A 14,351-nucleotide genomic window follows, 5' to 3' on the forward strand; every position below is an offset into this window, starting at 1 on the left:
AGAGATTCACAACTTCTTGGTCCTTGCTAACTTTTATCAAATATTCCTATTGGAGTTCTCTTATTTCGCTTGGCCCTTAAGTCACGTAACCAAGGGTGGAGCAAAAGCAAAGTTTTTTTTCTCTTGAGTCACAATAGAAGGAATTTGATGAACTGAAACACAACCTTTGCTTTGCACTATTCCTCACCTTACCATACCTGCAACAACCATTTGAGATTTAGACAATGCCTCTGACTATGCCATTGGTGTGGTCCTCATTCAACAAGGGCATTTGATGGCCTATCATAGTGAGACACTCTCTGATATTGTCCAACTAATGTGGAAATTCAATTTTTCTCAATTTGACCAAGGCAAAGTCGATTACAGGCTTTCTTCCTACACTTATCAACATTGTAGAAATTTGGTGATAGAATTGCAACTGCTTAAGAAATTTAATCTAAAATCATGAGACGTACTTCTACTCTACTGCTCTATGAAAATTAATTCACAATTTAGAACAAAATTCACAAAGATGCAATAACAAAAAACCACACATGCACAATATTTTTCTAGGGGAATCCATTTGGGAAAAAACCCTCAAGCCTCTTTGCATTAATTACATGAATAACTAATGTATTACAATTGCTTGCCCGCTCTAACCAGAACCTGCAAGCGAATAACCTATCTCTCTGCTCAATGAGAATCTCTGACCCAGACTTCGTCTATTTCTACCTATGCTTGAACCCATATTTCCTTGCACAAATCATGAGGAATTATCCCCTACCTTTTAGGAATTTTCCTCTAATTGATTGCACAATGGCAAAGAATTAATCATCTAACTGCAGGCAACACTTGTACACTCAAACTAGTTTACAATTGCTTGTTACATTGCCTTGGAATCTCCACCACAATTGGGGAACTCAAATTCTCTGCATGCACTAGCTATTTTGAGTTGATTGATAAGTTAATTGGATGATCACTGAGTTAGACTATTGTCCCACTGTACAACTCACCTTCCACTAGTTCCATCAACTATTATAACTAGTTTAACTGAAAACAATTGGAAATAACTGACCTTGATTGCTACAAATTAGCAATCACACATGCTTAACTGAACTCCAAGCCCTCTAACTTAGATTTACTAAGCTAACTGAGTGACAAGATCCATGTCACCCCAGTTAACAGCCTCCAAGTTGTCTGCTGATGTGGAAATTCAAATTTTCTCAATTTGACCAAGGCACAACCAAATTGAGACTTTCTTGCTACACTTCTCAACACTCCCTCTTAGCAATAAGGGATTATCAACCACCCTTATCCTGCACCTATGGAATTTGAATGTCCCTCTTGACAAAGCCTTTGTCAAGAAGTCAACATCTTGTTCCTCTGTTGGAATGTATTATATTAACATTATTTGCCTCTGCACATAGTCCCATAAATGATGATACCAGATATCTATATGCTGGGATCGATTGTGAAATATCAGATTCTCAAAGAGCTTAATGCAACTCTTATTATCACAATAGATCACAGTTGGATCCATCATCTAACTAAACAATCCCACAAGTATCTTTCTCATCTAGATCGCCTCACATGTTGCTTGACTTACAGCCATGTATTCAACTTCTGCTGAATTGAGCACCACAAATCTTTGGTTCCTGTTGTACCAGGAAACCGATGCGGACCCAACACAGAAAATTCCACCTAATTTTCTCTTCAGGTCAGATGGACTCCCTGCCCAATCTGCATCTATGAAGCCATGCAACTTCACTCCCTTTGTCTGTCTGTACCATAATCCATATTGGGTAGTGCCTCTGAGGTACCGTAAAACATGGTTAACTTCCTTCCAATACAATTTGGTTGGCCTAACCATAGATTGGCTCAGCTGGTTGACTACATAGCACATATCTGGTCGTGTGTTCACAAGATACATTAATGAATTGACTAGTTGTTGGTAAATGGTAGCATCCATGTCTTCACCTGAAGTGGCATCCTCCTTCCTCCAGTTGGTCGCTAGAGGTGTCTCCATGGGCTTACAACTCTCCATGAAAAATATCGACAATATCTCGGTGGCATACTTCCCTTGAGACACAAACAATTCCCCATCGCCTTGCCATACTTCCAACCTGAGGAAGTAGTGCATGAGACCCATGTCCTGCATCTCAAATTCCTTTACAAGGTCCTCCTTGCAAGAGCTGATCAATTGCTTATCACCTGTTAATATTAAATCATCAACATATAAAATTTTGATAAGAAATTTACCTTCTACCAAAATATAATAGAAGTTCGCATCCGCTTCACTTTTGGTGAAGCCCAATCCATAGAGATAGCTATCGATCCTGGTGTACCAAGCTCGGGGTGCCTGTTTGACACTATACAATGCTCACTTGAGTCTGTACACATGAGACTCCCAATCAAATGTATCAAAACATTCTAGTTTCTCGATGTATACTTCCTCCTCAATAACACCATTGATAATTTTTTTTTTACATCCATCTGGTGGATCTTCCACCCCATCTGCACAACCAGTGCAAGAATTGATCTAATGGATGAATACTTTGCTACGGGAGAAAAGGTTTCCTCGTAGTCAAGTCCCTTGACTTGAGAGAATCCTTTCTGGAGGTTAAAAATTGAGTAAAATACCGCCTTTTTACCAAACTAGTCTAAAACTACAACTCAATAGGTCTCGACCTTGCTAACTTGGAAACAAAATTGTCCTAGCCTAATTGTTCAAGCATTTAGGTTGGTACTTCGTAAGGCCGGGATTAGATCCGCCCTGCTCATCATTCGTTGCTTTGTTTGTTTTAAATATTAAATAATTTTTTTAATACGGGTTGAAGCCCCCACCACCAACCCTGCTCCTGGTTCCTTGCACGGTTTACAATTGTCATGTGGCCAAGGGCACAGGCAGTCATGCCATGCGCCCGACCCCTTTAATTCCTCCGCTGATGGTTCTGTCAGGCATATAAAACCACATGCTATGGGCTTGGGTGGTGGTGCCACATACCCAACCCTAGCCCCCTGCTCTCGATCACGTATATCACAAATGATCAACGACTGGGCCTGACCCTCTCCCCAACCACTCGACCACTTACATTAAATAAAATTCATTGACCTGTATTAATAAGTCAGTCATGCAACCTAATTAGTTGGGCGGTCGGTTTGTGTAATGGAGGTCATTAGGTTGAATCTTATGGATCCTGTTGGTTGAATTAATAAATTATGGCATAGTCCTGAGTGCCACATGGTGCCTTGGGATTGGGCCATGTGTCACTCTATGATTGGCCCATCTCCTAAACATTCAACCCAATTACAGTGCGCCACGTGTCCTCATGCAACTGACCCAAATGTCGACTTCTAGTTGGATCCCTCCTGACAATTCATACCACCCAACCATTAGATGACATCAATACCACATAAATGTACAAAATTCCATTTCAACATATGTACCTTCATAGTCAACCTGCAACTTTGACATTTTGCATGTGTTCCCAAAACTTCAAAATGTGTTAACTTTCTCATATGATGTCAGATTGATGTGATTAAGCGTCGTTGAAATCAACATGACGAGCTCTATGTTTTGGTGCTAGTTTTGAGAGAATTTGAACACTTTGATTTTTAATCATTTTCTGGATCTCCTAGATCACCGAAAGCTAGAGACTACCATACAAGTTTTTTCCCATTGGACAACTAACAAATAATGTCTCACTAACGCATTGGTGCATTTGTTGATGAAAATTTTTTGAGGGATGATGCAACATAGAAAAGATAGGCCATGCTTCATCGAGATCCACCCACTAGTACAAATGAGGCCAAAATTTGACGACTATTCGTTGTATATGTGACTTATTGATGTTAGATAACTGACACATTGACGTTGAGCAACTTGTTGTTGGCATTGTGTCAGATAGTCGACACTTTATTAAGTATCAGATATTCGACGGGACTGACGTCGAATATCTGATGCCAAAAAAGGCCGAAATTGTCATTAACAATCTGACGCTTTGAAGTCGGTTTTGGAACTCTCACATGCGTCAGTTATGTAACGAAAATCCGATAGGACCCACAATTCATTTTGCCCTTAATTTTATTATTCTAACCCTTAATTTTTATTTTATTATGCTAAACTTTCGTCCCTAATATTTATCCTAAAGTATTAATATAATATCTATTTATATTTATATTTATTATTATTTTTAAATTTCATTATTTTCATCATAATTTTCCTCAATATTATTCTTTTCCTCATTTTTAGTCTTATTATAATTCTCCCCTTATTATTTATTATAATGTATTAATATATTAATTATACTTTATTTATTTTTCCTTATTTTATCCTAATTATCCTTAATACTATCTTATTCCCCTTTTTAATATATAATTATTCCCTTCATACTATCTTACCCTCATTTTAATAAAGATTATCCCTCTAATTCTTTTTTTATAAATACTATAAATAATCATAATAATTATTTGTATTAATTTATTATTATTTCCGATCGTTATTTTGATTTATTTTAATAATTTTTCTAACAATAATTTTGAGACTTTTTTCTCTTTATATACTCTTGCTAGATCAAATTTTCTCCATCTTATTGTCGTGATGATGAACCACATTAGTTAGTTTGAAACGTGTTGGCAAATAATAGTTTAAACTACATTAGTTAGTTCGAAACGCATTAGCAAATAATAGTTTCATGTGATGAATCAGAATACATTTTTCTAAATAATTCTACTCACAGAAGCCTACATTAAAAAATGTTTTTCTTATTTTAATACCTTCTAACACATAAAACTCATTACTTACATATCTAATCATATTAAATTTAACTATTTATTATGTATTTTTTAATTTGTCCAATAAAAACTAAAAAATATTTTTCTTATTTTAATACCTTCTAATAAAAAACACTCATTACTTATATATCTAGTCTAGTCATATTAAATTTAACTATTTATTATGTATTTTCTAATTTCTCTGATAAAAACTAAACTACCATATGACACTTATTTATCACAATTTTTTTTTGTTAAGCTTGGTAGATCCCCATTTTTCATTAATTATAGAGCAAATATACACCACATAGGACTGGTCAGGTAGCTTCAACTTGCCCAATGGGAAACCAAGTCTATTGGCCACATATTCGCATTATATGCTAACCACTAGCAATTTTTTTTAAGTCTCTCTATCCAAGCAATATAGGTTTCAGATTCTTGTCCACTTCCATACTCTAGAGTTCTACATACATATATAATTGCATAGGCAAATTTAAAAGCTATCCGCATATATAAAAAAAACTATCAGAAATAAGGTTTGCTAGTCATGCTGTTCAGCTGATGCCGATTCCACCGGTGCTAGATCTTTGACATTCGTACTAGGTAGCTACGTCTGGACCAAGATACATGGCAAGTGCTGCTCAATTTGGCCAAGGTGGACATCCTATTTGTGCAGTTGAAATTGCATCTTCTGAAATTCCTGCTTGTAATTCGACATTCCTTGAACTGTGACTGCCATGCCTACCGAGATTTGCTCCATCGCCTTTCCCAACAGGCTTTTCATCAACTAGTATAGGTAGAGGGTCTGCTTGAATTGGGTGATTCTACCTCTTGTATTTTAGGGTTCGGGACAAGTTCTCTCTAGTCCTCTAATTCCGTATCTGCCTCACTCTCCTACTTCACTTCTGCTTCCCATTCTTCTAACAAATTTCAAATTTCTTTATTGGTTCCCTCTCGGTAAGCGACTGCCACTTCGCTAATTAACCTTTCCACATACTTCTGACCCCGTCGACCACCCCACGGTCCCGGTTCTGTGTCTTGCCTTGTCGCGTGGGGTTTCTTACTGTGGCCTCGGGTTTTTGCAGGTCATGCCATAGTCTCTCTTGCCCAGTGTTGTACAGTGAGGCAAACTATAACCTGATTAAACTTCAACTTCAAAGTATTATAACAAGGTGCATGCACACAAGTGGTGGGATTGCGTCGCTCCATCCCACCAGCTTCCAACCCCTTGTGTCAATTGCAATACCATGCTCCTCATGGTCACAGGCGGGTTCCATGGAAGGGGCTGACCCATGACCTGCACCTGAGGTTGTATTTCGCAAAAGACGCTCCCCCTTAGCAGCAGTGCAACATGCAATGTCTCCCCCATCCCTGGTAAATAGATGCATCTGCCTATGGGCTGTTGGCCTAACCTAGCTAGTATGCCCATTGTTATCCGCCCAATTAGCAAAAAGAGGACCCAACCCAAGTATCCACCCATCCCTGAGCCCCATAATGCCGCCATCGCCATCCCTCCTGCCATAGCCAATCTCAATTCCTTGCTAGGTTTCCCGCCCGCAGTAATTCTTCTCCTTCTTCTCCATTCCTAGGTTTTTGTAAACCCCCCTCCGGCTGTGCATGGTTATCTTATAGAGGTTTCCTCTCACAATGCGGGTGAACTTGCAGACATCCCCATAGCCCAACTCCCCAGCTTCTCCAACAATACACCTACATGCTTCAACACTATGCCCCCTGCCCAAAGCCATCCAAATTCTCATACAGAAGAGGAGAATTTTGAAGCAGAGCAAAATGGAGATGGTGCCTATCGGGTACCAAAGACAAAAGCAGAAGCAGACACATGCCACCAGCCTACGCCCCCAGCCCCCCACAACCATATGATCCATCCCCAAGATTCCTACCCTCTCCCTCAAACGAAACCCAAAATAGGGCAACATAATGAGATAAGAGAGATGGCTGATAACATACCCATAATCCTTCGCGTGTAGTCGATGGAGTTGCTGCTACTCGTGGCACCACAGGACTAGAGCGCCACTCCAGTGTCCTTGCCCACAATCGCTCTGATACTCACCAGACTTCTCTCTGGGACAATTACAAACTCCAACATTCCCCTTCCTCCCGTTGCCACCTTTCCTCTATGCAGTGATTGACATCATGCAAAGGGCCACTGCACCCATCGCCTCGAGCATGTGGGGTGCGGTGGCTCTGTACCTTGTTGTACTCACTATTAATCCTGACTTAATGTGGTAATCCGTTGGCTCACACCCCGATCGGAAGTATTTATCACTATTGATTTTAATATATATAATTTCCATCATTTAAATTAATCTTAATATTTAATATTTCCATTAATCACTTAAAATAATTTTAATAAATATAATTTCCATTATAAAATAAGGGCTACATAGTAGCTAGTACCTGTCGCTTAGTTTAAATATAGCTTAATTAAACTAAAAAGAAATAAACACAAAAATAAAACAACTAATAAAATGTTACATTGTTGAATGTGATCACAAAAAATTAAGAAATATGATTAACTAATATTATTTATATTAGCATATATACACTTTAATATATATGTTTATTATCTATGTGTGTTTTTTTATTTTATATATATATATATATATATATATTTTTTAATAATTAAATTGATTAAAATATATTATTATAATAATAAGTCACTTTAAATTGAAAATATGGAGAAAAATTATAAGTCATGAAAATGGAAATAATAGAAAAATAAGAAAAAAATAATAAAAATAAAAAAGTTAAATAAAAATGTAAAAATAGTAACTAATAGAAATGAAAGTTACTAAACAACTTATAATAATAAGACCTCAACCAATCACCTTAGAAATAAATAAATTTAAATAATAATAAAAAATAACAAAACTTGAATTCCTAATGTTAAACTATGAATAAGCAACATAAATTTTGGTCAAAAGCAAACTAATAAAAAGTGAAAAACAAAATTGAATGCTTAATATAATAATCTTGTAATTGACTTGATAAAATAATAATAAAAAATAATTAAAATTAGATTCTTAATATTAAATTATAAATAGACAACATAAATTTTTGGCTAAAAGCAACTAAAAAACCATCAAAAACAAAACTAAATATTTAATATAATAATCTTGTAATTAGCTTAAGATTCTTGTCACATAAATATTTTGAAAATGGTATCAGTAGATAGAGATGTTACATGAAACTAAACTAATTGTAGTAACTTCCGAGTATACCATGGCCATGACCGTAACCCCAATTGCAGGAAAATTCCCGTAGTAACTTGACCACGACCATAACCCGACATTAGTACGAGGGCACCCTGACTCAGCAATCTACAATCCAATAGTTAATTGATGTAAACTCCCATTCCAACGCCACTGACCTGAACCTGACGCCAGTACGAGTGCATCCTGAATAAGCGATATTCATAATCCAAAAAAGGAACCTTAGTCTTCCAGCTGTACACACTGCCCAGAGAAACGAGACGGATGAAGCATCCCTATGTTTGGCCAAATATGTGGTCCGAAATCGACATATATCGGTCAAACAAATAACAAAATTCCGCAGATCAATGCAAATCGCTGCATTCGATGGGCTAACTCGCGCTCAGGCTTAACGTGTCCCGTAGGATGATATTATTTCAATACAGTAGCATGGTTGTAAAACCCCTCTGTGCACTTCACATTTTTATTCAATTTATCTCTGTGAAGCAGGTGCTGATGGTTTGAATGAAAGAAAGACAGACATCATTATTTAAGTGTAAAAGGTTAAAGATAGCTTATAAAACAGATTATTTCTTCATATAGCCGACCTTTTTAAAGCAATACCAATAACTATCTACCTATTTACAGCAATATCAATAACTATCCATACTTAGATCACACTGAATACCCAAATTCTGAAGAATGGGAGAAAGAAGAATACTCGAGCGTATTGGGACTATTTCACAGCATTTGAATCCCTCAAGGACTAACATTTCTTTCAATGCTGTAACAACCCTTGCTAATTCCCTTTGGCATCCTGCATGAATTTGTTTCCCTTTCGTTATAAGATAGTGGAGTTTCATTGCACATTCCAATACAAGTCAGAGTTCACGTGGGGTGTTATGATGCTTGCAGTGTTTAGGAAATGGTGGAAAGCATTCAAGTTATGAGCGAGAGGGTCATACTGTGATTATAGGAGGTTTGGTTTTGGATATTCATGCTAAGGCTGCAAAAAATATCCGTGCAGGTACTACCACTCCTGGTCAGGTAAAACCCTTGTCTTCCAAAATTGACCTTTATATAAATTTTGATCATCCATTAAAGTCTTGGGAAAAGCTAAACGTTCATCCATTTGTTTGAATATATATAAAATTTTGGATTATCAGTATTCTTTTAAATATTCCTGCTTTATCCAATCATCCATTTGTTTGAATATGTATAAAATTTTGGATTATCAATATTCTTTTAAATATTCCTGCTTTATCCAATCATCCATTTGTTTGAATATATATAAAAGTTTTGATTATTAATATTCTTTTAAATTTTCCTGATTTTTCCAATGGGGGTAGTGGTCTAGAGGAACCATTGCATATCAGGCCACCCGTTAAGGTTAAATTGCCAAAGGTGCAAATAAGTGGTTAGGCAAATTGCATGTTCTAAATGATATCGATGGAGAAGTGCCCCTGTCATGGCAGCTTAGCTGAAGGAAAGTTCTTATAATTAATGGTTGTGAAAATGCACATTTCTTGTGCTGCTTAACATATCTGAGTTACCTGTAATACTTCTCAAGTTTAAAGGAAGCACTTATTTCAAAAAACTGTTTCTTGAATTTTAGCATTTCCCTAGTTTGTTCAAATCAGTAGACAAAAAATTGAATTATTCTCTGAAAATATGTTGTAAGAAATGAGTTAGCTTCAAATTTATGTAATGCCCATTTCTGAATGTTTTGTCGAAGTTTGAATCAGCAATAGTCTCAGGCATATGTTGCAGGTCACATATTTAAGCGGGGGAGTATCCAGAAATGTCGCTGAGTGTATGCAAAGACTCGGAGTTAAGCCCTTTATCATCAGTGTTGTTGGAGAAGACATGGCAGGTATGGTTCCGTATTGCTTAGTCATCTATCTGGTAACTTGTCGATTTATTTGAGATGTTCTATGGATTCTGTCTGTATTGTCTTGTGCAGGAAAAACATTGCTTGACAACTGTAAGTCCCTTGGTTTGTCCATAGATGGTAAGTTCAAACTAACTCTCATCCTTAATTTGCTTAGTTGCATTAAGTTCACAAACTGGTATGCATTTGGTCGAGGATGCATTTCTACGTCAATAGCTGCATCTTTCTTGTATCTATTTGTGTATTATATTAGTTACTTAAGATCATGGGAATTGAACCCAAGAGTTTTTTGATTTCGTTATACGTATTCACATTAAGAATAACAAGTTGCTACTACGGTCATTTTCATTTATGCGATCACTTTTGGCACTGCAAGTAGTAGTCCAAACATGTTATTTTGTATTGGAATTTCAGGAATCCGCAAGTGTAAGAATGTAGCAACCCCTGTTGTATCAAACATATTTGACAGTGCAGGAGAAATAGCATCCGCTGTTGCAGACGTGCAGGCAGTTGTAAGTTACAACTGACCATGGAAAATAATTCTTTTCGTAGACATCCTCTCTAAAGCGGTTTGGGAGAATGCCAGAAAGAGTGTACTGTTAAATTTCATAATTCATGTTTTTCATGACCGTTTGAGATGACAGGAAGAATCCTTGACAGCAGAATGGATAAATCAGTTTAGGAGCTATTTTGGCTCTGCACCTTTGTTGATGATTGATGCAAATTTACATCCTCTGGCCCTTGAGGCAGCTTGCAATTGTAAGTTTACAGACTTTGATGCTGTTGTACTTACATCTATATGGGCAACAGTGATCTTATGCATCAGATTTCTCTTGATTTGCAGTGGCCAAGGAATCAAATACACCTGTTTGGTTTGAGCCTGTATCATTTGCCAAATCAGCTAGAGTCAGAAGTATTGTAAAATATGTAAGTAATGAGTAATTTTATGTATTGCAAATTCTGTTTCGTTGAGGTTGTTGCAGCCCATCTATTTTCCTTTTGTGCCTGCTGCAGATTTGCATCTTCGAGGAAATATTTAGTAAGTAATGAGTAATTTTATGTATTGCAAATTGTGTTTCATTGAGGTTGTTGCAGCCCATCTATTTTCCTTTTGTGCCTCCTGCAGATTTGCATCTTCGAGGAAATATTTAGTATGCCCTAACTCATTGCTTGAATTGCTGTGCAGGTCACTTTTGTTTCACCTAACGAGTCTGAACTTATTGCTATGGCAGAGTCAATATCTTCTTTAAATTTGTCTCAGTCTCTTCAAATCCTGGAGAATGATGGCAAGAAAATGAATGTTGAAGCAATCTATGAAATTTTCAAACCAGCCATCAGTATATTGCTAGATGAGGGTGTTAAGTTTATTGTTTTGACACTTGGATCCTCTGGTGTGTTTCTGTGTTTTAAAGAGGTATCTAGTTTAACAGTGATTCCTATAAATGGTTCTAAAAGCGATCAGTTTGAAAAGGGTCGAACAGGCAGTGGGCAACTGGCTCTGTCAACTGTTGAGAAGCCAAAGTTCTCAAATAATTACCATGCCAGATACTAGGAATCTGGGAAGAAAATTCTCCACTTCAATTGCTTACATTTTCCAGCTTTGCCTGCATCAATTTTATGCCTAACAGGTGCAGGTGATTGCTTTGTGGGTGGTACCCTTGCAGCTCTTTGTGTTGGAAAGGACATAATAGAAAGTATGGCTTTTGGTGTGGCGGTAGCAAAGCGGGCAGTTGAATCTGAACTGAATGTACCTTCTCATTTATCTCTAACAATGGTTTCAGGTAAACTGTTCTACATGGAATCATCGTTGTATTGCATATTTGATCATGTTGTTTTTTCTCTTTTTGAAATATGTAAAGTTGTAAATTGCCATAGTTTTTGTTACTCTTAGAAGGTTTGAAACTCTAGATGTATGAGTGGTCTTCAAGATATTGTATCCCTGTGTCTTTTTAGATATCTTATTTGCCATTTACATGGTTAACAAGTTGATTATAAATTCTACATCTGGACTTTACTGGCTCACCGTGTCATTTTTGGTATGGATTATATGCACAGCAGATGGAATTTTTGAGAAAGCTCAGTGCAAAGGCCCATGGTTTGAAAGTGTAAATTTAGTAGCAATTTGACAGTCCAATTTAGAATATATAAAAATATTGTTGCATTGTGAAGATGGGGTGTCATCTCTTTTTGAAGAAGGGGAGGGAAAGAAGAGACACTCATGTTTAGGGACTTTAACTTAGTAGTTCTCACCTTGGAGTGGTAGCTAAAGAGAAGCACTTAGAACTTGAAATTATAATTATTAATTTGTATAAATGTCCACTAAAGATCGAGATAGATTGAAGGGACCAGCAAAAACAATCAACAATAATAATCAAGCAAAAGAGATGGCGTAATAAAGACACCCATAAAAATGAAATGAATGATGAGTACAAGAGAGACATGAAATGAAATGACATAAACATAGGTGTACAAGTAAGTTATCCCAACTTCCAAGAGGGAAAACCCTAGAAAGTGAATGAGTGCCAATAAAGAAAGATATCTTGAAATAAGATACCTCTGCCATAAGGAAGGAGGGGTTTAGCCCTGCTCATCATTTGAATCAATATTACAAATGTTGACACCAAGTCTCTACTGAAAATTTCCCGTTGGAGAGTCCCTAAGCTGATAGGGCCCTAGAAAGTAATCTTGTGCGACACAACACACTCGTGATGGTGGTCGAGGCAGAGGATGAAGAAGTACAAAGCTGAATCCCTCCTAACATCCAAGGCTGAAAATCCCAGTAGAAGGAAATAAACTAATAATGCATCTCTGAGTAAGTGTCCTGCATGGGCACTCTCGAGTGTCTCGGCATCCTTTAGGACCTCTCAGTGTGGCACAGTCTGGAATCTGGGTGGTGCAGGCCAGGGAGCAATGCTGGATAGTCCTAGTGTTGTTCAAATAAGTAGCTGCAGGTTGCTTGACCTCCTTTGTGTCTTTATATGGATGAAAGGGGAGGTAATCTCAGCAGTAGTTGCAAAAGGGCTTTGAAGTATACGTTCTTTGAGAGAAAATGCCTTCCCAATGTACAAGACAGTGAAGCAGGACTCGCAATCCATACTTTCCAAATTGTGCCAAATTGCAAGTATGGATCAGGTTAGCTCTGAAGAGAGTTTTTCAGACTTGGGGTCAAACTTGGTTGGCTGTCTATAATATATATAGACCCAAAAGGCACTGAATTTGCTCAATCTTTTAGTTCTGTGCATTTTTTTATCTCTCCCACAACCACTGCAAGCCACAAATTGACAGAGAAGAGGACAAATCAATGCATCTATGATCTAGGGTATCTGTCAATGTATTTATTGCATCATAGCAATAGCATATGGCAAGGTTTTACTGTTTCACAGTGCAGCAAAAAACTAGGGTTTCATATGAGCAACTGTTACAGCATATTTTCAAGACCAAGAGGTACCTCTACATGCTCATTTTCATGTTTCTTCTCTGCTGTTAGGGTTTTAGGGGCTTTAGATACTGTTCATAGGCTTGTTTATTTATTTATTTGTCATCTATTGTCTTTTTCAGGAATTTCAAGGCTGTCTGTGCCATAACAGTCATAATCTGGAAAAAATCAGAAATCAGAAATTGTAAACTGTGGCAGAACCTCTTTCCTACATACTTTGTAAACTGGCCCTAAACCATAATGATGGCATAATCTTAAACCAAGACAGTAGAAATTCAGAGGGAAAATGCATTTTCATGGATTTACAGTGAAAAGATTCCAGGATCAGTTAAAGCTGAAATGGAAATTTTTCAACCTACCATGTTGTGGTGGCGTACATAGGTTTAAATACCAGTGTTGTTAAAATCGCGATAAAATCGCGATTTTTTCAAAAAAATCGCGATTTTTATCCCAAAAAATCGCCGTATTTTTTTTATAACGATTTTTTCGGAAAAAATCGCGATTTTTTTCGAAAAAATCGCCGAGGGCGCGGGCAGCGGGCTTTTAATAGGGAAAAACGAATTTTTTTTATGTCATTTGACTGTCGCCGCGCGGAGGAGGAGGAGAAGAGCTGAAGGAGAGGAGCTGAAGGGTTTGGGTCGAGTTTGGGAGCGAATCCAAGTGTTTTTAGGAGAAATCCAAGACAAGATCACCAATTTGTCCATAAAAACGGTATGTAGATTAATTTTTTTTTGTTTTGCTTCTTTAAAAACTTTGTTTTTCATTGTTTTTAAAGAATTTTTTGTAATTTTTCATTGATTTGGGATGGGTAATTTGTTATGACTATGAGAACCAATTTTTTATTTTTATTTTTTCATTTTTTTTAAACATTGTTTATGTTTTTTGAATTTTCATTGTTTTTTGGCATTTGCCATTGGCATTTGGTTGGGTAACTTGGGTTTGGAAATTGGGATTTTGGAAATAATTAACTTGTAATTTTGTAAATGCTAAATTGTAATTTGTATTATGTAATCCTAAATTCCTATTTCCTAATCCTTATTTTTCCATAGGTTTGCAAATTCAA

General features: G+C 36.8%; 1 protein-coding gene across 9 annotated transcripts in view; it reads left to right on the forward strand.

Moving 5' to 3' along the window:
• The first annotated feature begins 8,093 nt into the window (after nucleotides 1–8,093).
• Nucleotides 8,094–14,351, forward strand: part of LOC149241137 (pseudouridine kinase-like) — a 76,020-nt gene continuing 69,762 nt past the window's right edge. For 2 of the 9 annotated variants that reach the window (XM_089373886.1, XM_089373887.1), the window contains exons 1-8: nucleotides 8,099–8,747; nucleotides 8,877–9,008; nucleotides 9,732–9,834; nucleotides 9,925–9,972; nucleotides 10,267–10,364; nucleotides 10,497–10,611; nucleotides 10,697–10,779; nucleotides 11,039–11,633. In XM_089373886.1, the coding sequence (XP_089230012.1) occupies nucleotides 8,664–8,747; nucleotides 8,877–9,008; nucleotides 9,732–9,834; nucleotides 9,925–9,972; nucleotides 10,267–10,364; nucleotides 10,497–10,611; nucleotides 10,697–10,779; nucleotides 11,039–11,404 (1,029 nt within the window). In that variant the 5' untranslated portion in view covers nucleotides 8,099–8,663 and the 3' untranslated portion in view covers nucleotides 11,405–11,633. Of the gene's footprint in view, nucleotides 8,748–8,876; nucleotides 9,009–9,718; nucleotides 9,835–9,924; nucleotides 9,973–10,266; nucleotides 10,365–10,496; nucleotides 10,612–10,696; nucleotides 10,780–10,978; nucleotides 11,004–11,038; nucleotides 11,634–14,351 lie in introns of those variants that run through there. The other 7 variants (XM_089373893.1, XM_089373888.1, XM_089373891.1 and 4 more) reach the window with 7 other exon arrangements.

Source organism: Pinus tabuliformis, chromosome 8 (assembly GCF_031772625.1).
Source record: "Pinus tabuliformis cultivar Carrire ecotype Pingquan chromosome 8, CPIR1, whole genome shotgun sequence".
In the NCBI taxonomy this organism is placed as follows: domain Eukaryota; kingdom Viridiplantae; phylum Streptophyta; class Pinopsida; order Pinales; family Pinaceae; genus Pinus; species Pinus tabuliformis.